The sequence below is a fragment of the Amblyomma mixtum genome, chromosome 7, assembly GCF_055824585.1.
Source record: "Amblyomma mixtum isolate Tamu chromosome 7, ASM5582458v1, whole genome shotgun sequence".
Classification (NCBI taxonomy): domain Eukaryota; kingdom Metazoa; phylum Arthropoda; class Arachnida; order Ixodida; family Ixodidae; genus Amblyomma; species Amblyomma mixtum.
Window position 1 is genome coordinate 10,468,535 of NC_143018.1, and position 25,580 is coordinate 10,494,114.

Here is a 25,580-nt window from a genome sequence, read left to right on the forward strand (position 1 = left end):
GAGAATATAGGCTACATGATTTAATTCAGTACAGTAGTCCGGGCGTACCATGGATTAGCCTGCAACGTTTGTTTTAGTTTTTTTTTTTTTTCCTGTTGTGTTCACTGCATTCGCAGTGTACAAGGTACCGCATTTAGGCTTCCACATGGAAGCCTCGTTCGCGACTGGCCGCTGCTGTGTGGGTTAGGCACGTCCGTATTCTACACCGCAACGACTCCTCTTCTCTGACAGGGTTGAAGTCATGCCTTTGACGCAGATAGTATGAGCTCTGTTCATAAAAGCCGCGGTCTGTGCATACAAGGGCCAGGTCACATCTTGATCCAGCTGCTTTAAAAGGGCGAGGAGGAGCATTGATTGATTTTAAAACATTTTATTCGTCGGAGAGAGCTAGGTAAGAGGTCGCATTAAGTCTGCGCCCTCGACGACTTCGTCGGCCCACTCCACCGCCAGAACTTGCGTTCTGGGGTCAGAGCTATAGCCAGCACGGTCTCCCACCGCTCGAGAGAAGGAGCTGTAACTAGGTCACCCTAGGGTAGCTCTATTTTGCAGTCCCACAGGATGTGATCGTAGTTCGCTCGTTGGCCACAGTGTTTACAGTTCGGGTTGTATGGGTCAGGATAAATGTACGCGAGGAGTGATGGGGTGCGTATGGATCTCGTCTGTAGACGACGCCACGTAACCTCTTGTTCTTTAGTAAGTCTTTTGTCTGGAGGGGGGAAAAGTCTCCTCTCTAGATTAAAATGATTGGTGAGATCATGATATGTAATCATGGAGTCCGTCGTGAAATTCAGGGAGGCAGACTCGTCCACTGCCCGGTCGACGAAACCTCGGGCTTTATTGTGGGGCTGCCTCATTTCCCGGATTTCTCGAATGGGCTGGGACTCATATCAGTCCAGAATAAGTTGTTGAGAATTTGGAGGCGTTAAGGATGATAACACCTAGTTGCGCTATTCAAATATTCCGCGCTGAGTTGCGAAAAAAAAAAAAGTTCCTGGAGGTGCTGGGTATCGATCCCAGTACCTCTCGCATGCTAAGCGAGCGCTCTACCATCTGAGCTACACCCCCGAACGAAGAACACTGCGGAGTCAAGGAAATTTAAAACTGTAAAGGGGATTTAACAATAGAGAAAAACCATGCTGTAATTCGGTCTATTCGATATTGGCAAGCCACTGTTCTCCCGCACAATAAGACGTTTATGCGCAAGGAAATAAAGCCATTTCACGTGTAAGTCATTGGAAGAACGTAGAGTAGATTGCCTTGCATTTGTGACGTGAATTCGTTACTTGGCTCCTGGTTACGCTTTCAGCAGTCAGCACTGATATGAGGCGCAAGGTCTTTGTCTTTATTCAAGAGACGGAAGATTGCCATCAAAATTACTGCCAGATGTACTGTGCGGTGAGAGTTAGGGGTATCTTCAATTACCTTCCCCAGTTTCTCAGGGAACGTGATTGAAAGATGCATGGCGAGGGGAGATGAAGTTTTTGAGCTGATATTTAGAAAATGCACGCGGTTCAGTGATTCGCCATAGCTTCGAAGAAATCGCATAGACAGAGTACGGAAGGATGAAGAAGCAGCTCTGCAGGATGGCGTCGTTCTGAAGGTGCGATAAGCAAAACGGAGGGCTGGTATTGAAGTCTGTCCTGACGACTTCTAAATTGATAGCCACCCAAAAAAAAATTGAAAAAACAGTCACTGGAGGTGCTGGGTATCGATCCCAGTACCTCTCGCATGCTAAGCGAGCGCTCTACCATCTGAGCTACACCCCCGGACGAAGAACAACTCGGAAGGGAAGGAAATTTAAACGGGTAAACGAGTTCGAATGGGCGATGGAAACAAAACACTCGCCCCTCCGACACCATTTATAGTCGTCGCTAAACCGGCTGGCACGACCCTGAGGCACGCGGATTGCACGCGTAGCCGGTGGGTTTCGACAGGCAGGCACCGGTCAAAGTTGACCCTCACACTCCATCCGATCGTTCGAGTTGTTTTTCGACCGACACTTAACCTCTGGCTGCCGAGCTCGAGGATGGGCGATCGAAACCCAGCCGGAGCGGCCACGTTTCGATGGAGACGAAACGCAAAAGATGACCGTCGGTCAAAACCGTTGGTTCACTTCGAGTTATTGATCAATTGGCTCTCGCCCTACCATAAGCCTGCCGTCCCGCTTAGCTCAGTTGCTAGAGCGACTGCTCCGGTGAAGCGGTAATTCTGGGTTCGAACCCCGGACCAGGACTAATTTTAACTGCGAAGTTTCTGTGGATGTTGTACAGCTTTCCTTTGTAGCCGCATGGCTACGCTTAGGTGGATGACAATGAGTAATTACTTCCTTATTAAAAGATGACCGTGTGCTGTGCGATGTCAGCGCACGGTAAATAATCCAAGGTAGTGGAAATTAATTCCCAGCCCCGCCGCGGTGGCTCAGTGGTTACGGCGCTCAGCTGCTGGCCCGAAAGACGCGGGTTCGATCCCGGCCGCGGCGGCCGAATTTCCATGAAGGCGAAATTCTAGAGGCCCGTGTACTGTGCGATGTCAGTGCAGGTTAAAGAACCCCAGGTGGTCGAAATTTCTGGAGCCCTTCACTACGGCGTCTCTCATAGCCTTAGTTGCTTTGGGACGTTAAACCCCAATAAACCAAACCAAACCAATTAATTCCCACAACCCCCGAGAATTACAACTTCGTTTCTTTCGGTCTTCTTAATGTCTCTCCTTCATCCCTTCCTTCACAGAACGGTTAAGGCGTTCGCCGAAAAGTGAGATCGTTACTGCGCCTTTCATTTCCTCAAAAAAAAAAAAAGAACGATCTAGCATGGCTAGGCCAAATGCGAATTAGGTGCGCTAGCACTTGGGTTTTCACTTCGGTTTCGGTTCGAGGTTCGGTTTTCAAAGTCAAGCGGGCTTCAGACAAAGATCGGTGAAACCGAACTTAAGATTTAAGGGTCGCGATAGCGTGAATGGGTTAATGCCCATATATGCGGAATTGATCATTCTCTACTTTACAATGATAGATCGCTGGGAGTCCCCATACCACTCCTGGCGATGTGGTGCAACGGTCAAGCAATGTACCACTGCCCTCCAATGGCAGGTATACTGCCACCGGTGAGGCTTGTGACACCCAGGTTGCTCTTCCCGAGCAACCTCAGGATCACGGAGAGAAGCTTCGCACAGACATTGGCAAAACCTGAGATCGGGGGTGTTCGTGCTCGCGCGATATAAAAGCAACCAAATTTCGAGAGTGATAGTTACGGCAGCTTTCCTCTCCAGATTGCCATTTTTCAGTTTTCAGAGGCTGGCGTGTTCGGCTGCCCAGCACGAGTCGGCTGGTTCAAACGAAAACCCACTTAGCATGCGTAACGTACCGTTCTGGCTACGCGGCCAAGCACGCAGCTCAGACTGTTTGCATGGGGTGTTAAGTCGTTCTTTTAATGCGTTAGCATTGCAAGGGTCACTGCAAGCGGAAATGACGAGCGCCGTCTGTCAGTCGCCAGTATCATGTGGCAACGTGTCCATCTTGCTACACGAACGAACTTCCTATGCGAACTTAATTCGGATATAACGAACCTTAGCACGACACCTCGGATATAACGAACGTTAGCGTGTTAACCACGGATATAACGAACTGCTGTGTGTCAACCTCGGATATAACGAAAATTAGCGTGTTAATCACGGATATAACGAACTGTAGTCTGTCAACCTCGGATATAACGAACTTAGCATGTTAACCACGGATATAACGAACTGCTGTGTGTCAACCTCGGATATAACGAATGTTAGCGTGTTACCATGGATAAAACGAACTGTAGTCTGTCAACCTCGGACATAACGAAGGTTAGCTTAACTACGGATATAACGAACTGTAGTGTGTTAACCTCTGATATAACGAACTTTCGTGTGTTACTTCGGATATAACGAATTTAAAAGAGTACCACCTCAGATACAAATAATTGCGGTGTGTGAACCTCGGATATAAAGAACGTATAGCAGCTGCAAACGCTTTCAAACGATCCATCGAGGATCCTCTAAGATCTTTTATTTTGTACGTCAGCCTGGGTCCATGACTGTCGTTGCGCTTGGACAAGAAACCGCGAATGTAGACATACATTCCTGCGCTACAGAACTGAGAAAGAGCAACAAAACAACAACAAAAAATAAGCTCGCCGTGAATAAAGCCCTTTAATTCCAGGAAATGGCTGCCCCACAGCTGTGCTCCCGTTGACAGCAAACGCGCCAGAATAAACGCGGTAGCCACGCCCACCGGGACGCTACAGCGTCGATGAGAGAAAAAGAAGCCTTCCCTGCGCCACGTCCTTTCAGCGGCGGGGACAGGAATAACCCCTCGCGGGGGCGGAAGAAGCCAACGAGGCGCCGCTGTGACATGTACAGAGACTCCACTCCGGCGGACGGACCACACGCCGGCGCGCGATGCGGGCCTGTTCTCGTCAATTTGCGGAAAACACGAGCAGTGTTTTCGCACTGCTTTTCACCCGCCATGCAGACGAGCGTTTCCGCGACAAAAGCGCCCATTGCCCCACGCGCAATACACTGTCAGTGGCAGTGCGGACAATGCATCACCAAATCCTGGCTAATGTGTAACGTTAAAGCGGATGCTTGGGCGAGTTGGTACGACATTTTCCTGAAAAACAGCGCGAACTTGTACGAGGACTGTAGGAAGACACATAGACGAGCGCTGAGCGTAGCGCCCTTCCATTTCTTCTTAATCATAACGCAATGTGTAAATAAACGAAACGTGTAAAGATGCTTATTTCGCCTGCACCCCCTGCTTATTCATGCTGCAATTTAACGCATGACGTGGCATTTAATGGCCCCTTTTCTCTCATAGCATATTACTTGCCTAATACAGTCTGATTCAGTCAGAAAAAAATTGAAATTGCGCATCGTCTGCTGCGACAAAAAGCCAGACAAGCAGCATGTACTGCAATGATTCTTGCGGCGCGCAGACACTTGAAGGAAGTTCACAGACGCTTCCAGTTTTTAAAGTGGTGGCTTACCCAGAGGAAGCGAGGTGGATAAGATGAAGTGCTATGTATGCTTTTTGATTCGGCTCTTTGTCTCTGCAGAGGATGCAGATTTTTAATCAATTCTGGCTGAACAAAACAAGCACTGCATCGTTATTAATCGTTATTAGATAATAGGGACCATTAACTGCCACGTCATGGGCTGAACCGCACAAGCGAAGCATTTTACATGTTGCATTTAGCGACGTAACACGTGTTAATTAAAAAAAATGGAATGGCGCACATGCGAGTTATTTGAAAAGAAGCCAACAACAAAAACGAGAACGCAACGCCATGTGCGGTCTCTTTCTTCGTCATGCTTCGTTTCCTTACAGTATAATGAGAGAGAAACTCGAACCCACAACCTTAGGCTCAGCTGGCGAACACCGTCTCATGCTGATTTGGTTGAGCAGACGATGCACGCAGACTCAAGCATGTTCACTGAGAGAACATTACATACGACATAGTATAGTATATAAAGCTAGATAGACTGAGCTTTGCACTGAAATAGATTATCTGCTCGCTCCAGTGGCGCTAAACTGCAGTTACTCCTTCCATTTTTGTAGAGGGAAAGCACGTCAGCCCAGGAAAAACCGCGCAAGGGGGGGGGGGGGGGGGAGGGTGTTCCATGCCCTGCACAGTGCTTGGAGGTGTTTTTCCTCGTTTAATTGGCCCTGGCAGCCCTCAACAGACCGAGGCGAAAGGTCCCGGTTAATCCGAGCCTGCGCGGCACTGTTTTCTCAGCTTGGGTGCACGTTGTGAGCTGTCAGCGTCCATAACGAAGCCCAGCCGTGGGTCTCGGTACTCGTTTGGGCAGCGAAGGCGCCGGCTGTTGTAGGCTGTGGCCTGACACTAGAGCTCCTTTATCTTCACCTGCCACGAGCTGCGAGCACCACTGACAATGCCGAACTTTCGCTCGCCAGTTCCCGAAAGGACATTGCGGCTTCTTTATGTTATGCTTACAGCAACAGTTTCTCGGGATTTTAAAAGGGGTCGAGAGCATCGCATAACTAGGAATCATGGCGTGTACTTCCCATGACTGTCATGTGTAGCTGCCCCCAGAGCTTTTCTGCACGATTTGGAGATACCCAAAACGTGGCCGAACCCAGGCCGAGCAATCCACAGAGGGTCACGAAGTTATGCGTCTTCGCAGAAAGCGAGCACCAAGTTTTGGCGCGAGTGCAGTATTCGTAGCATCCTTTGTGCCATGTTACGGCATGAAGACACGTTCCCGTGACGTTCCATCGCGTGGCTGCAGGTGACGCGTGAAGTTATGGCGCTTGCGCGCGATTGGTGGCTTCCGCTGTACCACGTGATGCCGCGACGTCACGGCGGCATCACGTGGTACAGCGTGGCGGCCTGTGATGTCATTTCGTTTCCTACTAAGCTCGATATCACCGTTAACGCCGGTTAACTTCATTAATAAATAAGTCACTGCAAAAAGGGAACTACTTCATCAGACCGTAATTGGATCAGCCGGAACAAAAGTATTGCGTCTTCCCTCAAGATGGGGCTTCTCTTATAAGCTGTTGATTTTTCAAGCTGTTGTGATGATGTCGTACGCGGACTGCACCATACAAGTGTCTTAGCGGATGTCTAACTCGAACTGTGTACGCTCCCGAGGTTAACTACGGCCTTTTCTTTTGCCCTCTCCCTCTCTCGTGTCCAGGCGAGGACGTGGCCTACCGACGTCGCACCGAGGCCCTGGAAGACGTTTCGCTCACGTTGACCAAGAGGCTCAGCTTCATCAATGGTACGTGAGTACAGCAGTTGTTACCAAGGCTCACCGATTAGAGACAGCTGCGCTGAAAATTCAGGACTCCAGTGCCTTCAAATATGCGTCGAGCTCAGAATCTAAACCTTAGAAGTTTCATCATCATCATCATCAGCCCGACTACACCCACTGCAGGGCAAAGGCCTCTCCCATGTCTCTCCAGTTAACCCTGCCCTTTACCAACTGCAAAGTTTAAACGTGACATACTCGGGCTGTCGAATCCTTCCAGCCGAAACTTGGAGGCTAACGCAAAGGCGCAAAGTTCAAACTAGATGACAAACCACTTCTCTTGTATTTACTCCAAATCTGCCTAAACGACCAAATACACTACCCAAGCTAAACGGTGGCCCGCCGCAGGAACGTATATAGTTATTTCTTTAGCGTACCACCACTGCGCCTCCTTCGAGCACCTGGAAGACCTGAAGTCGACTTCAAAAAAAACGAAGTCACGAAAATTAGGGACAGAAGGGATGAGACAGTAACCGGCGGTTCGGGCAGGGCACTTTCCTTCTTTCATGGCAGAGTGGCAGGCTGTTCTGCCACGGGGGGGGGGGGGGGGGGGGGAGAGACACGTGCTAGCGCAGTGTGCATGTCTAAATCACTGAGAACAACAGACCCACCTTTCCTTCTTTGCAGAGGACAAGCGAGGGACCTCGACCGTGGAACTAGTCAAGAGAGAAGGATCCACTCTGGGCCTCATCATTTCCGGTCAGTGCGAAAGAAAACGGAAAAGGAGGGATGGGGGCTTCCAAGCGCGTATCATGATTTCCTATACAACAATGGCTGTACATACACTGGATGACACGAGCGCTCTTTGAATCCACCGCAGGTGGCATCGACAAGGGCACCCGTCCGAAAGTAGAGTCTCTTCGACCTGGCAGCATTGCGCACAGGTAAGGAACTGTAGCTCAGCACAGTTGGTTCACCGTTCTAGAAGTGGATGCATCCCGAAGATCCACGCTCTTGGTAGATTAATTGCTAATCCATACACTAGTGGAACTGCGTGGTGGTACTGGAAGTTCAGCGAATTTCCAAGACTGCCAGCTTCGAAGGGAAGGATTCTGAGGGCGTGCTCCATAAGTGATTTGACACACTGGACGAAAGTCCACGAGACCGAAGCAGTGGATGGCGCCCCGGATGGGAACTGGCTAGGTGCTTTTGGCGACGAGCGTGTCGCGTAGCGGGAAGCTATACAGATGTTCAGTGTGTTGCATGATGCAATGAATTACGAAAATTCGGGACTCCCTGCATGTTACGTCGAACGCCCTGCAGCGACAGTTGTGGGAATTCCTTTGGGCACGTTCTGCTAACAGCTGTGGAACAACCTTCGGAACCCATTTGGTATTCCGTGGGAGCTCTTTCGGTGAACGCTGTGGTAACTGCTGTGGAAGCATTTGGGCTGGGGCGCCCTTAGCGTCGTGAAGAATATAAAAAGGATATGCACGGTAAAATCGCCATGAACAGCGACGCGAGGAGGAGGAGGGTATGAGGCGAGAAAAGGCTGCACGAACCGCCCCTCCTCTCTCGGTGGTTTTCAAAGCAACCACTATACGGGCGCTGCGGTTTTGCGACTATTAAAGCCCCTCTGTCGCGACGAGTAGGGTGCCAGTCTGACCTGTTAAAGCATACTGTTTTAGCGCACCAACTCTGTGTTGCCTTGGTGCGTTAAAGCACCAACTTGCGGCCTAAAGCACGAAATGTTGCTTTAGGCCGCCGCGGTGGCTCAGTGGTTATGGCGCTCGGCTGCTGACCCGAAAGACGCGGGTTCGATCCCGGCTGCCGCGGCAGTCGAATTTCATTGGAGGCGAAATTCTAGAGGCCCGTGTACTGTGCGGTGTCAGTGCACGTTAAAGAACCCCAGGTGGTCGAAATTTTCGGAGCCCTTCACTACGGCGTCCCTCATAGCCTGCGTCGCTTTGGGACGTTAAACCCCCATAAACCTAAAGGTTGTTTACACAGGCACTGGACTCTTTAGCGATAGTAAAGCACCCACATTTCTACCGAATGCGGTGCTAAACGGGCACTAAAGGAAAACCCTATGTCATGATAAATTGATACATTCGTGTACCGAGCTCGCTAAAATGTAGGTTTACTAAGAAGTGACTTCGATCACAAGAAATTAAAGCCACCCAAAAAGTGAGGAATATGACATTCAACACATCAGGCGCAGCAACTTCAAAACCTCGAGCTCTACTCGACTCCATTTATTTCGTTTCAACCCGACTGGTCAGGCGCTTCCACGTGGCTAGGCACGCTAGAAATGGAGAATGCCCCCGTTAGAAACATTTGTCACTTAGAGCAGCATGGCTCAGCCTTTTCGGCTGCGTTTTCTTACTCCTTTTGAGTGATGCGCAAGACATTAGTACTGCGGGGTTTCAATAAGGGGATAAGAGGTTTTCCCAGCCTAACCGCGGCTGACAGTCCGAACCACCGGACCACCCAGTGATTGTGCGCGCTACCGCACACTACAACCACGGCGGGCCCAGCTCTGCGGGAACAAAGGAACGACACTGTTCGACTAAAAAAGCAAAGCACTTATTGTTGCAACAATAACACTAGCTAGCAACAGAATTCTCTAAGGAATCGAGGTCGTCCGACTCACCAGCAAGGTTTCGAGCGAATTTCGCCCACGATAGGGTAGGGGAGAAGCTCCGAGGCCGGAAGGGACGAGTTCGCGGGAAAATGTTCCGACGAGGACTCACCCCGCTGGCGGAGAGCGGAGCGCCGCACCGAAACGTCTGTACGCGACAAGTTCCCGAGCGGAAGAGAGCTGTCCCCCGCGCGCGCCCAGCCGGGGCCAGAATCACGCCGTTCGTGGCACTTAGTGGTGCTGCATCGCAGGCGACTTCCCATGACACAGCGGAGAAACAAATCCAAGAGGACGGAGCGGCCTGAGTTCCCACAGAACATATGGATCAGCACAAGGAATTTGGCTGCCCCTGATAAATAATCTGCTATGGTATATGTTTCTTGCTGGCTTTCGACAGGGCTTTGTTGCAAGGCATTTTTAAGTTTAACTTTGCGAACCTAACAAACAAAGCCAGCTACACACCCAGAAATTCTGGACAAGCGCAATTTTCCAATGGAAAGTTGCTTGTAAGGGCTTCTTTTTTTCGTATATCGCAAGATTGCATCACAACAATAAATATATCCGCAGCTTCCCCCTCGAGACAGTTGTATCTTTTATTGCCAAAAACGCACCTCACTGGTTTTCTATGGCAGTTTTTACTCGATGCGAGCGCAGGACAAATTTTAAAAGCAAGATTTTCTATGCATCGCAACGTTTTCTATGATTCTTATCAATGTGTTCGTAACAGTATCTTACAGTATTCCACAGTTGCCTCGAAATGAAAAGTGATGTCCAAGAAAGCCGAACTTGTCGCATTTACAAGCATTACATGGAGTCTTCCATTGTCTTTTGCGACCTTGGCAGGTGTGATGCCCTGGCTATCGGCGACCACATTGTAGCTGTGAACGGAATCCGGACCAGCAAGCTCAAGCATGACGAGATTGTCAACTTGCTCAAAAATGCCGGCGACAAGGTTGTGCTCGACGTTGAGTATGAGATTCCGAGCACAGGTGAGTGGCAAGCTCATTCACTGCTTGTTAAAGTTAAACATCAGCATTAATTTGAGAAAAACAGCACGTTTTTCAATGCGGACATTAGGGCCTTAAAAAGTTTCCGACAAGTTGTTTCTGGCAAGGCCATGTGACCGGCTGGGACAGCTTGACATACTACGTAAACGGCATTCAAACTCCACATCACTGCTGGGTGCTGAGAGATAGATGTTTTCTTCACACTTGCGAAAATAGCGAGTTTTTCAATAGCGCTGGCAGGTTTACAGCTCCTCCTCGTTGGCTCCAAGTGGTGCAACTCACTGCCATTGTCCTAATATATATTTTTAGTGACCCCACCACTGCCTTCATAATAAGTTAGAGTTCGTTATAACTGCAGCCGATATAAGTGGGCTCGGCTGTAACCATTTATCTATTAAGCAACCATGGATGCCAAGTGCAGATAACTGAAGTCGAGGAGCAGCAGAGTGAGTTAATTCGCAGGCAATTTAAAAAATTACTTCGAGCGCTTGATTGCAAGAGGTCATTAATCTGAAAGTTAGTATAGCTGTAACAATCTAAGGAGTCAAATCACAGAACTTCCCCTAAATGAGCTTTTTGTCATCTGTGAATGGATGAGTGAACTTATCGTACTCTGTTCAAATGTTCAAACAGCCAAACCCCTTTCCCCTTGATGCTGACAAGCAGGCTTCCAAGCTTGTGTCAACTTAGAAACGTGCATGCTCTTCTTGACGCCGTGTGTACGTCCATACAGCTGCAGAAATGTCCATGTGCGTCTGCCCCAAAGTCATCCAAGTCAAGCTCGAGAAGGAGAACGGAAGCTTCGGCTTCCTCATTCGAGGGGGCACCTGCCCCGAGAAACTCAAATGCCGTCCCCTGACAATCACTCACGTGCGGCCGGGAGCTCCTGCTGACAGGTAGGGAGCCACTCCTGTCGTAGAAGAGCAGTTGTGTGCCAGATGTCAGCCTCTAAATGCTGCTCCAACCTTAGTTAATTGCAGCACTATGCAGCCAGCAGATACTGAAACAAACAGCCAACCGAACCTGCACTTCACGGAAGGAACAGCTTGTCACAATGTGGAGACTATTTGAAAGGCTGTGCGCTAAAAAGACGTTCACAGGAAAAAGGACAGAGACGAGAGGAAAGAAGCGCAACTTTAAACTTTAATGCGCTTCTTTCCTGTCGTCTCTATCCTTTTTTCTCTGAACGATCTTTTTAGCGCGCAGCCTTTCAAATATGAATATGTACCAACTAGCCCGTCAAAAAGCCTTACTAAAATGGAGACGATGACACGAATGGCAGTTAGTCTTCGTACCGTGTGCACATGCGACTCTGCTTGCGATTGCAGCAGCTAGTGGACCTTGCTGTGCTGGTCCTGACATGTTGAGGGCAGCGATAAGGACTAATATTTTCACACCACCTGTAGTTTTAAAAAAAATAGAGCACTGCAGGACTCTAGCACAGAGCATACATACTGCTATTGTAAAATAACAGGCATGCATAGGCATGCGCAGACCTGCAAAGGGAGGCAGTGGCCGCTCCTAATAGACATCGGAAAGGAGGGCACAAATTTTTTATGATATTGTTTCCTGCTACCCAGAAGGCATGGGCGCTACCATGAACATTGCTCCCCCCTTTACGGAGAGACCTGTGCATACCTATGCATGCATGTGTGAAAGACTGCACATGCAACTATACAGCTTTGGGAAAATACTATATATGCTAACGGCAAGAAAAAATAAACCCCAAAACAGGCACAATTTCAGAAACAAGTTGTTTTCGCCTGCACAATTACCATGCTGTGCAACGAATCACAGGGGAAGACAAAGAGTGGGTAAGAAGAATGATTCAAAAAGTGAGCCAAAGAGAGATTAAAATTGTGCATACAACTGATACAAGCGTGCATAAATCTAAGCATCTACACTGGCACATTCAAAAGATGCTGGCTAGTGCTCCATTTATTTGTTAAATAAGTATATGCCACCTAGGAACTCAGAATTAAGCCATTTCTTAGATTCAATTGGAAAATATAATTATATGATGCCAAGATGATATAAGCCCTGCATGTTGCAATGCTCACGCTACTTACAGCAAGAAGCTATGCTCATGATTAAGCATATTTTTAAGGTTAATTCAGGAAGCTTAAATTTTTGTGCCATTGACCTTGATCAAGACACCAGCCTCAATTAACCTCTAAAAATACAGCAGGAAAAAAAAAACGAGAAATAAAGTTGCAGCTCTGGACACCCATTGGAAATCTCTCTTTCAGAGAGGGCACCATCAAAGCAGGGGACCGTCTGCTAGCAGTCGACAACATCAACCTCAACAATGCTTCCCTCAACGAAGCAATGGCTGTTCTGAAGCAGGTTGAGAAGCAGGCTCTGCTCACTATAGAGTACGATGTCTCAGTCATGGGTAAGTACCATTAGTACTACCCTGCAGCCTTTTAGACAGGGTTCCCATTTCCTGCTTACCGGCTTTATATATATAGGATAACCTGCATCCAAGCATACCTAGTACCTTACCCTGGAATACCTAAGGTATTCTAGGTTAAACGTGCACTAAAGAGGATTTTGAGCTCGCCTTTTTACCACGGGAACTCGGTCTACATACTCTAAACATCGTAAAGAAGTTTGAATTATTGTCCCGCCTTTTGTTTTGAATTCACCTCCGACAGCAGGAGGAGTCAACCAACGCGTGCAGTGTCTCAACAAGTCGCAAGGCAGCTTGCCGCTCTGCCATCGGCGGAGTGATAAGTAAAGCAAAGAGTACACGCTTATTTTTATTACAGTGAACCTAATTTGTGGCTATTTTGTGTGCGACTGAAACTATTAATCACGGAAGCGTGGAAAACAAAGAATTGAAAGCGAAGCCGCCACGTAACTGTACAATAGGCGTGCTATAATATCCACTGAATATCCTGTTCTTCACACAGCCACACGCAAAAAAAAAAAAGAGATCAATGGCTCACTTTACTTGAAGCCATGTTTAGGACACTGAGCACAAATTGAAGTTCAGCTTTGTCTACAGATTACCATATTCCACTGACGAAGATGGCAGTTCAACAGAAATTGGAGCTTTCGTAAGCTAAAAAAAAGCAAAAAAAAAATCAAGTACAGGTATCACCATCACCAGCTGATTTCACAAGTAAATTGAATTGCATCAGCTATTCTTTTGGCACAGATTCATTGAAATGGCGATCATGGAGTCATTTTATTGCTAAAGTGTGAAGCGGCCTAGGTGGGCCACCTAGGTCATGTGATCTTGTGGGTCATCACAACCTGCTCATCATATTGTGTGCAAACTGTCCATCATGGCAGGTGGCGTCTAAATTAATTAATGATTGGTCGCTTGGGAAGAGCAACCTGGATCGCAACCCAAGTCCCACCGACGGCAGCACCTGCCATAGAAGGGCAGTGGCGCATCTTAACTTGACCGCTGCACCACTGCGCCAGGAGTGGTGGGAAGACTCCCAGGGATCTATGAATGGAGAGTTGAGATGGGCTAATTCCTCATGTTGGGCATTAACCCATTAACGTGTCCTATTTCTTTTTGGCATAGGTGTCACGAGCTTGAGTCAAGTGATGGAAAAATATTGTAATACACTTTTCTCAGCAATAAATGAGTTTTCTGCTGCTTGACAAACATCAACACACTCAGAATGAGCCACAGAACATATTTTACTAAACATGGAAACTAAACCAACTTCACCTCAATAGACAGTTTTAGCTGTGCGTCCGCAAAAGCTGTGCGTACGCTACGGGCGCACCTTACGCGCACTGCCACCCGTCCTGGCAACGACAGTTTTAGTTGGGAGTGGCTAGCGTAGCGCCCGGGAAGCATAGGATACAGTGGCGCCATCTAGCGACAGCAAGTCAAAGCTCCTGAACTGTGTGCTGAGGAAACTTTTTCCTCTTTTATTAATGACAGTGGTGGTTGCATTCGAATGCTTTGTTTCTTTTTTAATGTAAATCAATTGAATCAACTGAAAATATAAATTCTAGCTCAAAATAGGAGTAGTACTTTCCCGAAGGTCGCTACTATGACGACAGTGTACGCCGTAGATAGTTAGGCTTAACATCAAGAAATTCTTGGATTTATCTAAAAAATGATGACTATTTGTCACATATATCATTACGGAGGGGTGAGAATGCACAAAATAAAAGTGAATACAACCGTTTAGAGCGAGCTATCTAGTCGAAAAATGCAGCGGCAATGCAGTATTTGGACCGAAGCGGGCGTGCAGGGCGGCGCCATGTTGCCAACGTTAACCACGCAAGCAACGCAACGCAAAGTCCGCTGGCTTGCGTACGTACGCAAGACGCACGGATCGCGCTTGCATTCTGCGCATGCGCACTACGGTCCCCGCAAGCTCCTTGCGTACGCCAAGCCCTTGCAGACGCACAGCTAAAACTGTCTAATGTCCCTTTACACTAACAGCAGATTTTTTTTATACTGCAGTTAAATCAGGAGCACCCACACACTGCAATGATCCTGCATTCTTCTCCATGCATGCAGATGCTGTACGAAATGCGTCGGGACCACTGCTGGTGGAGATCGACAAGACACCAGGAGCACAGCTTGGAGCCACGCTGACCCAAGTTCCACACGGAGAAGGAGCGATCGTTTTCGACAGCATTAAGCAAGCAAGCATCGCTGAAAGGTTGACACTCGCTCCTTCAAATAAGAAAAATGAAAGAGAGAGTAAGAAATGAATGATGCCACATGGCACATCTCCACGTGTGCAAAAACCAACAGGGATACTGCAGTTCAAAAGATGGGCAATGCAAGAAGTGTGCTATTCTGAAACGTTCCTGAGGTTGCCCCAGTTGAAGCCAGTTGCCCTAAAGAAGTAGAGAGCTAGTCAGGCGCTAAGCGATGAAATCAAAAAGCTTTAAATTGTAAATTTTGGGGTTTTAAAGTTCCAAGCAACACATGGGCTTTGAGGGATACCATAGTGGAGGGCTCCGAATTAATTTATACCACCTGGGCATCTTTAACAAGCAATTAAATTGAACAGCATATGGGTGTTCTCGTACTTTAGCCTCCATTTAAATATGGCCACTGTGGCCAGGGTCGAGCCCATAACCTTGGGATCAGCAGCTGCATGCCTAAGTACCTTGCCATTGCAACGGGTCTTGAAACTGCTCAGGGTTTCTTGTTCACAATGAGGGAAATGACTACATGCGCACCCTGAAATATTTATCAAAGAATCGAGCAGCTGCTGGCACTAATGAACCAAAATTATAGTATGAAATCTTAAGAGTATATTTTGGATATGATTTCAAATCCAATGTTGCTAGAAGCAAAACGATGCATTATACTCTCCGAAAAAAAAAACAGAAAAAAAATGGCAGGCAGTTAGAAAAACTGCTTGACGTAAGCAGTTGCAAGAATTGGCTATTTCAAACCCCTGCTGAATAAAGTGAGATGTGCTTTTTTCCAGGAAGAATGCAGACACATGTGTGTTTCTGCATACTCAGCCTCCACAAAAGCACTAGGTTCTATAGAACAGTACACCCAGGCTTATCTAGAAAAATCTGCAATAACACGCTTTAATAATCCAGCTTTCAGAAAAAACATGAGTAAAAGCCAAGAAGTAAAAAATTGAAATGGGACGTGCTATGTACACATAAGGCAATGATGGTAGTGTGACATTATAGCAGTGATGACGTGGACTTTGATGTGTGGTCCCCATGTCAGGTGTGGGGCCCTCCATGTTGGTGACCAGCTCCTGGCCATCGATGGCACTCGGGTGGACCAGATGACGGCAGCGGAGGCTATGCAGCTCCTGAAAATGGCCGTCGGAGACATCATCAGACTGGAGATCCTTCCCATCAGCCAGATGGCTCTCAGGAAATGCCCCAGCTCACAGTCCAAGAGGAGTGAGTTGAAAAGAATGCAATTAATGCAAAGCTGCCAACCAGTACTATCCCAAAGTCGCTGCTATTCGCTATGAGCAAATATATATACAACTGCTGTCAAGGGCAGGCTGAATGCGATTATTTGAGAAAGAACTTGATATCACTGCCACCTCTGCATGCCAGCTGAAATAGATACGCACTATGTGCATTACTTGGTGCAGTCTTACATCTCACGCATTTTGCTCTAGATGCAAAGAAAGAGAACTTTTTTCGCAGAGTCTTTGCCTAAGTCATGTTCCACAAACTTATGACAATGGGTGCATACGTGAACTGAAGGTAAGTATCACTGCATTTAATACATTCGGTCCTGTCTTCCAAGTTGAAAAAAGTTTGGAAAGCCAGAGGCAGCAATTTGGGGGGCCAATGAAGCAAGTGCGGATGCATATGAACGCATTACGGCAGCCAACTTGCATTCTTATAAAATGTTACATAGAGATTAATCAAGTATGTGGAGATGAAAGTACATGGCGATGCACAGATTATCTTTGACTAAATGTGGCCAATTATTAAAATAAAGACTGCTCATTAAGAGTAAGGTACCCAAACCATCAGTAATATTCACTGCACCCAACTAATTTTTAACTAGAACTTATTCACTTGAAAAACTCTTAAAACACTTATTTATTGATAGATGTTAACTGAGAAACTCCTAGAGTTCTCATCCTAACCACAGTAAATTAGCTGTCACTAATTCTTCAACATGAAATCTGTTGGATGACAACTGGTGCATACGGACCGTCTTCAACAGCCTAGCAAAAAAATTGTTTTCCCCTCCACCACAAAACATTCTGCGATTCGATTTACGATGACATTAATGCAAGTCAGAAAGCATATGCCCTGGCGTTGTTACCCTTGGTAACCAAACGCAACTCTTCTGAAAATATATAGATTAAGCTCACAACGTTGCAGCCGAGTTCTAAACAATTACAGTCTAATTTCCACTTGCATGTTCTCTTACACATCATGTGGAGTAGTTTTATCATGAAGAAACTGCTCACCCGGTAGGACAAGCTTAACCCACAATCTGCCTACTCAAATCATATTGTTGCAAGAACTTTTAGCCTTTACCTCAGTGACAGAACAGTCTACTTTCAGTAAATGTTGCATATGCGTCTCGCGGCATGCTGCAAGTTGCCTGTATCCGTCTCCTGTATTTGAAATTGCCCACTACAGGCACCAACACTCGATTAATTTTATTTATTTAAGCCCCACATAGGCATTACAGAAGAAGGGGATGGAGGCAGAAAGAACCCAGCAAAAGTAAGAAACAACATGCAGACAATGCAAAAAAGAAACAGGCTAGGAATTTATCTTATTTTGCACCTTGCTTGTAATGTAAAAGGCAACACAGATCTTGTCAAGCCTTAGAACTTATTCCCTGCACTAGCTTCACCTATTCTAATTAGATATTGAATTGAAGCTTTTCAAAGTACAAAAATTGAAGTTCCGCTGCTTCGGGTTCTTTCAACTTCAAGGTGCAGCGGCCGCGGGGCAGGGCTACGCCTCCAGCTACGATACCCTGTCATCTATGGGGGCCCACTCAAACCGGTCAGCAGCCACGGCACAGGGGCGCTGTCCCCTGCCACCACTCCCTCCAGCACCCCCGCAAGTGCCCTCGACCCCATCGTCATCCCGAAGAGGCAAGCCCAGCAGGAAACAGCTGCCAGAATACCTGTCAAGCTCTTCAAACGGTACAGTACATGCGCCGAGATTGCGCTACATACTCACAGGGACCACAGTCTTGCACAGTCTTGAACGACCACTTTTGACGACACTCATTTTTGCATGACGAAAATACAGCAGAGAGCATCTCTGTAGGAACCCTGGCAAATCTTCCCAGTATCCAGTTTCAAAAGAATCCAGTGCATTCCATTACATGAGCCATGTCTGCATACTGCCTCGAAGGTAATGGTACATCATCTCTCTGTGAGGTTCAGAGAGGGTACAACAGCATGACAGCACGCTCCTGCTCACAAAGGCAATGTACGAGCATTTACAGTTCAGTAAAAGGTGATTGACTGGGTATCTTTAATGAAGCTTGGAGGAGAACGTTCCATTCTTTGACCCACGAAAATGCACTTGACACCTGCATAGGATGATAGCGACAAAAACAGAGTGTGCCCACAAATTTTTCATTGCATACCATTTAAAGCTACAGCTACAACCTGTAGGAAAGTGCTCTAAATGATAACCCCCAGAATAATAGTTGCAGTGAATGGCCCTTGCGCTATCTCTCCGCCATGGGAGAAAAAAGCTACCATACAACCATTAAAGATACTGCTGCTTTGGGCTACCCATCCTTTTGTGACACAGTAGTGACCGACTTAGTGGCTGCCGTGCGAATGACTCGCAAGCCACAGCAGGTTATTGTAGTGAATGCAGTCATGGTACCAGACCAGCGGATCAGTCGTGTAAGCCATGAGGAAGGCTCTAAGGCCAATCTATTGCTGGTCCATACCTGTGCTTATCAAGTCAGAGTAAAGTGGATGCCAAACATCTTGAAAGCGGCCCAACATCCATTGTCCAGCTAGTGCCACAAAAAAATTAATGTTTTTTAGACAAATCAAACAGATTTCACGTAATTTTCTTTACAACTGGCACCTGTTCTTTCTCTCTGCTCAACCGCGTGTCTCCGTAGCTGGCCTCTTGTTCAAACACATCCTGCCTGCAGCGTCCATTTCGTCCGTGTATGGTGTCCCCCCCTGCCTGTTTGGGCCAAGCCAGCTGAGCCATACCGAGACCACCCAGGTGGTCATCTACGCCGACCACAAGGGCTTTGGCTTCGCCCTCCAGGGCCCCACCCCCTACGCTTCCGATCCACTGCCGCCCGTGCCGACAATCAGCAGCATCGATCCGAGGGGACCAGCCGAGAGGTGAATGCAGCTGCTTTGATGCATGTGGCTGCCACCGAATACAGTACTCCTACCATTAATTTACCGACCACAGTGGCTTAGTGGCGGTAACGGGATAGAATCCCTGCCACAGAGGCCACATTTCAATGGAGACAGAATACAAAAACATCCATGTGCTGTGCTGTGCATATTGAAGAACCCCAGGCAGTTAAAATTAATGCAGAATCTTCCACTACAGTGGCTCTCGTAGCCCCCATATGCAGCTTTGGGACATTCAGCCCCATGTACCATACCATAGCTGTACCCCCAGTAATGCCCAGGCAATAAAAGCGTCAGATAAAAAATCTAGGATTTCATCACTAATGGACCCTTCATTAAAGAATTGCAGATATGGGAAGAACTGGGAGATTTATTAGGAAAAAAAAAATTATTACAACATTCCGCTCATTTTGACAGTGAAGTGAGCAAAATGACAGTGACGGGCCATTTCTTTTCTCCCCAGGACTGGTGTCGTCCAAATCGGAGACCGAGTCCTCACTGTGAATGGACAGTCGACCGAGGGCCTCTCGGTCGAGGAGGTTACCCAGCTCATCCAGCAGTCTCGACCTCGAGTGGTCCTTGACATTGAGTTTGACGTCGCAGAGTCGGTCATCCCAAGCAGCGGCACTTTTACCGTCAAGCTCGCCAAAAAGGGCCCCGGCCTTGGAATCACCATCACATGTAATCAAGCTTGTATCCCTTTTATCTCTTGGCATCTGATGAAAGCACTCCTTTCAACTGCTTTCATATCAGTGGTATCAAGATCAAAATGCACGGTAAAACTTATGACAATTTCTGGACTAGGTAATGAAACAATGGTATGGTTTGAATACACCAGGAGTGCAAAAAATTGCTTGGCATTTCATGAAGGCTGAATGATTTAAAGGTCTTGTGTTAATGCTGCTGTCTCAGCACGCTTCTTGCAAGCAACAGACCTGAATCAACAAACCTCGACCACAAGATTAGATTCCCATCACCAATTAGCACTTTAATACCTATACGGTGTTTCGTACCAGCGCCGAAGCCAGAAATTGACCATAAAGCTGGCTTCTTAGTGGTGGCTCCATATTATTTCATGTGCTTTGAAAATGTTTCTCTTTAGTGAGTTGCTAAAATGTCAATTGTGACCTTGTCAGTAAGAAGCCACAAGTGAAACACCTAGTCAAGCTGGAGTTAAACTTTTTGTTCAGGTATCCATTCCAGAATTGTGCATACGTGTGGAGAAATAAAAAACTGAATTCACTGACACGTATTCTATCGATTCTCTTTAAAAGCGCCCAAGAACCGGCGGCCCGGTGAGCCCCTCTTGATCTCCGACATCAAGCACGGCAGTGTGGCGCACCGCACGGGCACCCTCCAGCCTGGCGACCACCTTCTTGCCATCGATTCAGTCCGCATGGACAACTGCACCATTGAAGATGCCGCACAGATTCTGCAGGCTTCCGAGGAAGTCGTCAAGTTGCGGATACGCAAGGACGAAGCCTTCTGCGGTCAGTCACCCCTGTGTGACCTCAACCTGACACACATGAGTTTTTTTCAAAACAAAGTTGGAGAGGAATCTGAGTTCCTATTTGCATGCTTTCCAAATATGTTGCCAATATGCATCTATAAGATGCTGCAATTTCTTCAGTCCTGAGATCAACTTTCTGCTTCATGAAAGCTGAGATGTATAGATTTGTTACAGCATTCCACAACTGATTGCTGGTAAATTTTTTGCGCAGTCCTTGTGAAGGCAAACAAACAAACAAACAAAAAAATGGAAGGAATAGAAAGACAAATTTTAAAAACTTTCGTCATGCTCGCCGATAAGTGCTTAGCAAAGCTCAAACAGTTACTATTTGGACACACTCGCACGAGCAGTGCTCAAATCTATGCGCAGAGGAACCAGACGCAACGGGAGCCGTCATCTTCACTGTGGAGTTGGCCAGACATGGTGGACCATTGGGGATCACCATCTCGGGAACGGAAGAGCCATTTGACCCCATCATCATATCAGGGCTCACTGAGGGAGGCCTTGCAGAGAGGTGAGCAAAATCCCCTTATACTGCACCATTTTTCAAGATTACGTATTACTCTGAGTAGAAAAGGATATTGCATTCCCTTAGCCATCCCTGTCTTCACCTTGTTCACTCACACAGCAGACATCGAACAAACCATGCATCCACATGGTGGCATTTATGCTCAAGTTATGTCTGCTTTAGCAAGAGGCCAAGAAAGGTGATGACTAACAAACAAGGATGAAGAAAATGAAGTTCACACATGGTGCTCACACGTTATATATCTCTAAGACTGATCATGAAACAACTATTATGCGCTTGAAAGGCCTACATGGCAACAAAATGACAGAGAAAAGAACAAATTAAATAATTTCATGAGAAATGACACAACCTATCACTGTCATTTGGCTGCTGATTGAAATTCTGGATCATGAGGACTTTTAACAATTTGCAGAACACTTATATTTCAAGTAACATCAAGGTTCCATTTGAACAGATGTACCTTCTGAACACACATAATTGAAACTGTCCTACAATGAAACCATGGTAAACTCAGCAAGAAGTAGCCTGAATATGTTACATAGTATATGTCTTATAGTAAAAGACATGAAAATCGCACTCTGGATGGTATAAAGGGCAGTTCTAACCACAGTAGATCACCTCTCTAGTAAAATCACTCAAGCCAGCAAAATTTTTTACCAGGTATGTATATAAGTGTCCTTTTGCTACATACATAGTGTTGGTTCAGAAAAGAAACACTTTGAAGTACTTTCCATGTTGCTCATCATTCCAATATGAACTACTGATTTATTTTCAGTTGTAACATTTATGTTCCATTTTTGTCTTCGTCCAATTTTTGTGGAAGTATATCGTATTTACACGAATGCAACGTGGCCAAGAATATAATGCGAGTTTGATTCCATACGAAAACCAATACTTTGCGAGAATGTGGCATTATCGTGTGCCTGTTGTTCAAGAAGTCCTAGATTTTGCACACCAGTCACTTGGCAAAATGCTCTTGAATAAACCGTTCCTTGAATAAAGACGTCTTTGCTATAAACGCAAAACAACAGTTGTCTATGGAAGGCCAAATGGGACCGCGGTTTCTCTTGAATGTACCACGGTTTTTACTCTATGAGAGGCTACTCTATCTGCTGTAACAGCTTCCATTACTTCTGCCCACAGGACGGGAGCACTGCATGTGGGCGACCGGATCCTCGCGATCAACGGACAAAGCCTGCGTGGAAAGCCACTGAGCGAGGCTATCCTCCTGCTACAAAACTCCGGAGATGTTGTCACACTCAAAATATCCAAGTCCCCAAGAAATCAAGGTACAGAAGCTTCTGTGCTCAGCTGAACAGCAGTGCAAACGAGTTCCACAGAAGCATTGCCGCGAGCTAGAGAAACACCGGTCTCCTGAAAAAGTTGTACACGATTGTTTTGACACCATGGAAGAGAAGTTCGAGCTGTTCCACTTCATCCGCACACCATTTAGCTTAGTGGCATATCCACTGTGCAGTGTAATATGGTTGTTGTTAGATGGCAATTCAGTCTACTATGAGAAAAGAGTGTGGTCATGGTACAAAACCTCTCTCAACGTCTCTCTTCAACATAACCATTCAGGAAAAAAAAAAACTCCCAAACTATCTCATTACCAGCACATCAACCCTAACCTTAAACGGTGGAAAGCCAGATTAGTAAACAGTATTCCAGCTAAAGCTAAACAAAATTACCTCACAAAAATGTGAAGAACCAAAACAATAAAATTTCAAGGAGGAACTTTGGTGATCTAAAGTGCGATGAGGCAAAAGCCTTTCCCGCAACGCTCTCCAGCATCCTTACGCTAGACAAGGAGAACTGCATACGCATTGGCAGGAAGTCAGCGTAGCATGTGGATGGGTGGCGCCATCTGTTGTAATCGCCACAAATCACAAACGTTTTATGTAATGGACGGGCGGACAGAGTCATGGCCGCGAGTATGAGCCATTAAAGGCTTTCGCCTTAAAATATGCCTCATAGTACCATACACTGCATAAAAGCAGATTTATTTCTTGCATCGAGGCTACACAGCCTAATGCTAGCAAGCTGCAAGTGTGCACACCCAACAGTGAGCTCAGTGACTTGTGTATTTCCAGGCCTGGACGCACACCGGATCGAGCGGCCCAAAGAGGTGAGCCCAGCTCTTCGCAGGAGCCTAGTGGCGACACCACCGGCGCCCTGCCTTGCCACAACCGAGCCTCGTCCCACGTTTCAGCCCGAGCCCAGCAGCTTCCTGAACCTGTACGCCACCCCTATCCCAAGCGTCGACAGCGCAGTCGAGTCGTGGGACAGCTATGGCGGACTGGAGGCCGCCGCAGCTGCCGCCAACGGTGCCGCGGCTCCCGCACTGGCTAAGGTCGTGCCTACAACGCCGGATGCTGCCCGTCGGGAAACAGGTATCAGAGCAGGCTCCCATTAGGAGGTGAAACCTGACCCTCCCCAGCATCCAAACAAAGTTGCAGAATGGTCAGTAGCACACTGCTATAACAGATCATGTTGAGGTGCCATTTGTAGTATGAAGTCCTCCCACATTCCCCCTCCAATGACAAGAAAGGACTGAGTCTGCTCTAGGGCCCCTGTTAAGGTGTCAGGAAGCGCACCACGCAATCAGCAGAGCCAGCAGTAACAACTGCTAGATCGCACCATATTTACATTCTAAGCAAAACGAACCAGACACACGCACCCGATATCAATTTTTCGCAAATCTCGTATAACACCATTTAAAACACCTGACTGCAGCGTAACTTGCTGCACTGCTCCAACACAGATCAAAAGACCCCTCCTCTACTCTTCTTTCTGTATATTTAAACCTGTGGGTGAGACGTCCAGATATTTCCCCCCAAGGAGATATCCAGAACCATTTAACACCCCTTAAACACCCCTTTGAAAAAATCTTGAGGCACTCTGTCAAAACTACGATTTGCCGATGAGGGCTCTCGCCATCTCTTGGCATTTTATATTGCGGCAGATGGTATGGTGGCAGACCCTATGTGGAATGTCGATGGTTCTTGAGATACTTTCTCAAGTGCTGGAAGCGATGCACATTTACACATGTGATTGCCTTCACAAGTTTATATCCAGCTGAACCATTAGAGTTTTCATACAGAAGATGCTGTCGCAAAGTCTTGCACTCTTCTGTACATTTCATTTCCCATGCTCAAAAAATTTTTAATCATGAACACAAAAACTATGTGGCCACAATAACGGCTGTTCACCCAATTGAATTTCTAGAAATTATGATCCTATGAAAACAGTGTGAATATCTGGCCCCATCCTTGGAAGATATTGAAACTGCTTGTCCTTTCCTGTAATATCCATACACTTCCCAAATTAAAACCCAATTTGTTGATCCTGAGAACAAATGCGCCAAGAATGACACCCTTCTAAACAAAGCCCACTGTCTCGTTTATAAAATGCAGACGTTCCAACAACAGCGGCCCAGCCGTCGTCTCCCCAACAGCCCTGCTCAAACGTGTCCGCTGAACTCAAGTCCTGGGAGAGAGACGTGTGGGGCCATCGACCACCACCGAACCTCACCGCTATCCCTGGCCCGAGTGCGTCACACCCTCAGACCTTCATCCCGACAAGCAGCCATTCAGCCGCATCGGACAGCGGTTCCGCAGACTGGTCCAAGGTCCTCGAAGACCTCGAGACATGCGGACAGTCCAAGCTGCTCCGGCAGATAGAACGCAGCATCATGGGTAGTCTGCCTTCCATCGCACCCCTGCCGAACCCGGAGATGCACCTGCCAAACCCAGAAAACCTCCAGTATGACGACCTGTACGGATTTCAGTCTCGGCTCCAGTCAGATGACACATCAACTGAGTGCGAGTTCCAAGCGGCCGATCATGAACAAGCACCGTTCACTCTGTCACCGTACGAAGTCCAGCACGACGGACATCGCCATGGCGATGGTTCTGTGACGCCTTATCCCAACTACGGTGGCCGCATGACAGCACCCATTCCCATCGAAGTGCACAGGGTCACGCTTTTCAAGGACAAAGTCTACGAGGACTTTGGCTTCAGTGTGTCCGACGGCCTGTACGAGAAGGGCGTATATGTCAACCGAATTCGGCCAGGTGGACCAGCTGACATGAGTGGGATACTCAAACCATTTGATAGGATCTTGCAGGTATGTTGCAACAGATGTAGCTAAAATAATGGTGTATTCCAATTGCCGATCTGGAGCAAGTTTTCTTGCTTCGCAAAATCAAACAGCGTGTTTCAATGACCGATTTGGATTCAGATCCTGAATTCTGATTCAACCATGGTGGATATCTTGCTACACATCACCCATTGCAATATGCCACAAGGCAAAGCATCCATGTGGTTGTTCTTATCATAATGCACTTTCAGAAGTTGACGC

General features: G+C 47.1%; 2 protein-coding genes and 2 non-coding genes across 9 annotated transcripts in view; 1 reads left to right on the forward strand and 3 right to left on the reverse strand.

Annotated features, from left to right (window-relative positions):
- Nucleotides 1-25,580, forward strand: part of Grip (Glutamate receptor interacting protein) — a 130,746-nt gene that overhangs the window by 102,787 nt on the left and 2,379 nt on the right. For 2 of the 6 annotated variants that reach the window (XM_089551669.1, XM_089551673.1), the window contains exons 2-17: nt 6,682-6,765; nt 7,423-7,494; nt 7,616-7,679; nt 10,220-10,365; nt 11,117-11,279; nt 12,633-12,778; nt 14,882-15,026; nt 16,067-16,248; nt 17,763-17,978; nt 18,926-19,160; nt 19,642-19,859; nt 20,453-20,668; nt 21,058-21,202; nt 22,361-22,506; nt 23,311-23,610; nt 24,634-25,346. In XM_089551669.1, the coding sequence (XP_089407795.1) occupies nt 6,682-6,765; nt 7,423-7,494; nt 7,616-7,679; nt 10,220-10,365; nt 11,117-11,279; nt 12,633-12,778; nt 14,882-15,026; nt 16,067-16,248; nt 17,763-17,978; nt 18,926-19,160; nt 19,642-19,859; nt 20,453-20,668; nt 21,058-21,202; nt 22,361-22,506; nt 23,311-23,610; nt 24,634-25,346 (3,191 nt within the window). The remainder of the gene's footprint in view (nt 1-6,681; nt 6,766-7,422; nt 7,495-7,615; nt 7,680-10,219; nt 10,366-11,116; nt 11,280-12,632; nt 12,779-14,881; nt 15,027-16,066; nt 16,249-17,762; nt 17,979-18,925; nt 19,161-19,641; nt 19,860-20,452; nt 20,669-21,057; nt 21,203-22,360; nt 22,507-23,310; nt 23,611-24,633; nt 25,347-25,580) is intronic. The other 4 variants (XM_089551670.1, XM_089551674.1, XM_089551671.1 and 1 more) reach the window with 3 other exon arrangements.
- Nucleotides 993-1,065, reverse strand: TRNAA-AGC (transfer RNA alanine (anticodon AGC)). Its single transcript has one exon. It is a non-coding gene; the product is annotated as a tRNA-Ala (tRNA).
- TRNAA-AGC (transfer RNA alanine (anticodon AGC)) lies at nt 1,694-1,766 on the reverse strand. The gene has a single exon. It is a non-coding gene; the product is annotated as a tRNA-Ala (tRNA).
- Mcm2 (DNA replication licensing factor Mcm2) overlaps nt 15,898-25,580 on the reverse strand; it is a 34,359-nt gene continuing 24,676 nt past the window's right edge. Inside the window, exon 19 of the mRNA XM_089551675.1 lies at nt 15,898-16,154. The gene's annotated coding sequence lies outside the window, so the exon portion shown is untranslated. The remainder of the gene's footprint in view (nt 16,155-25,580) is intronic.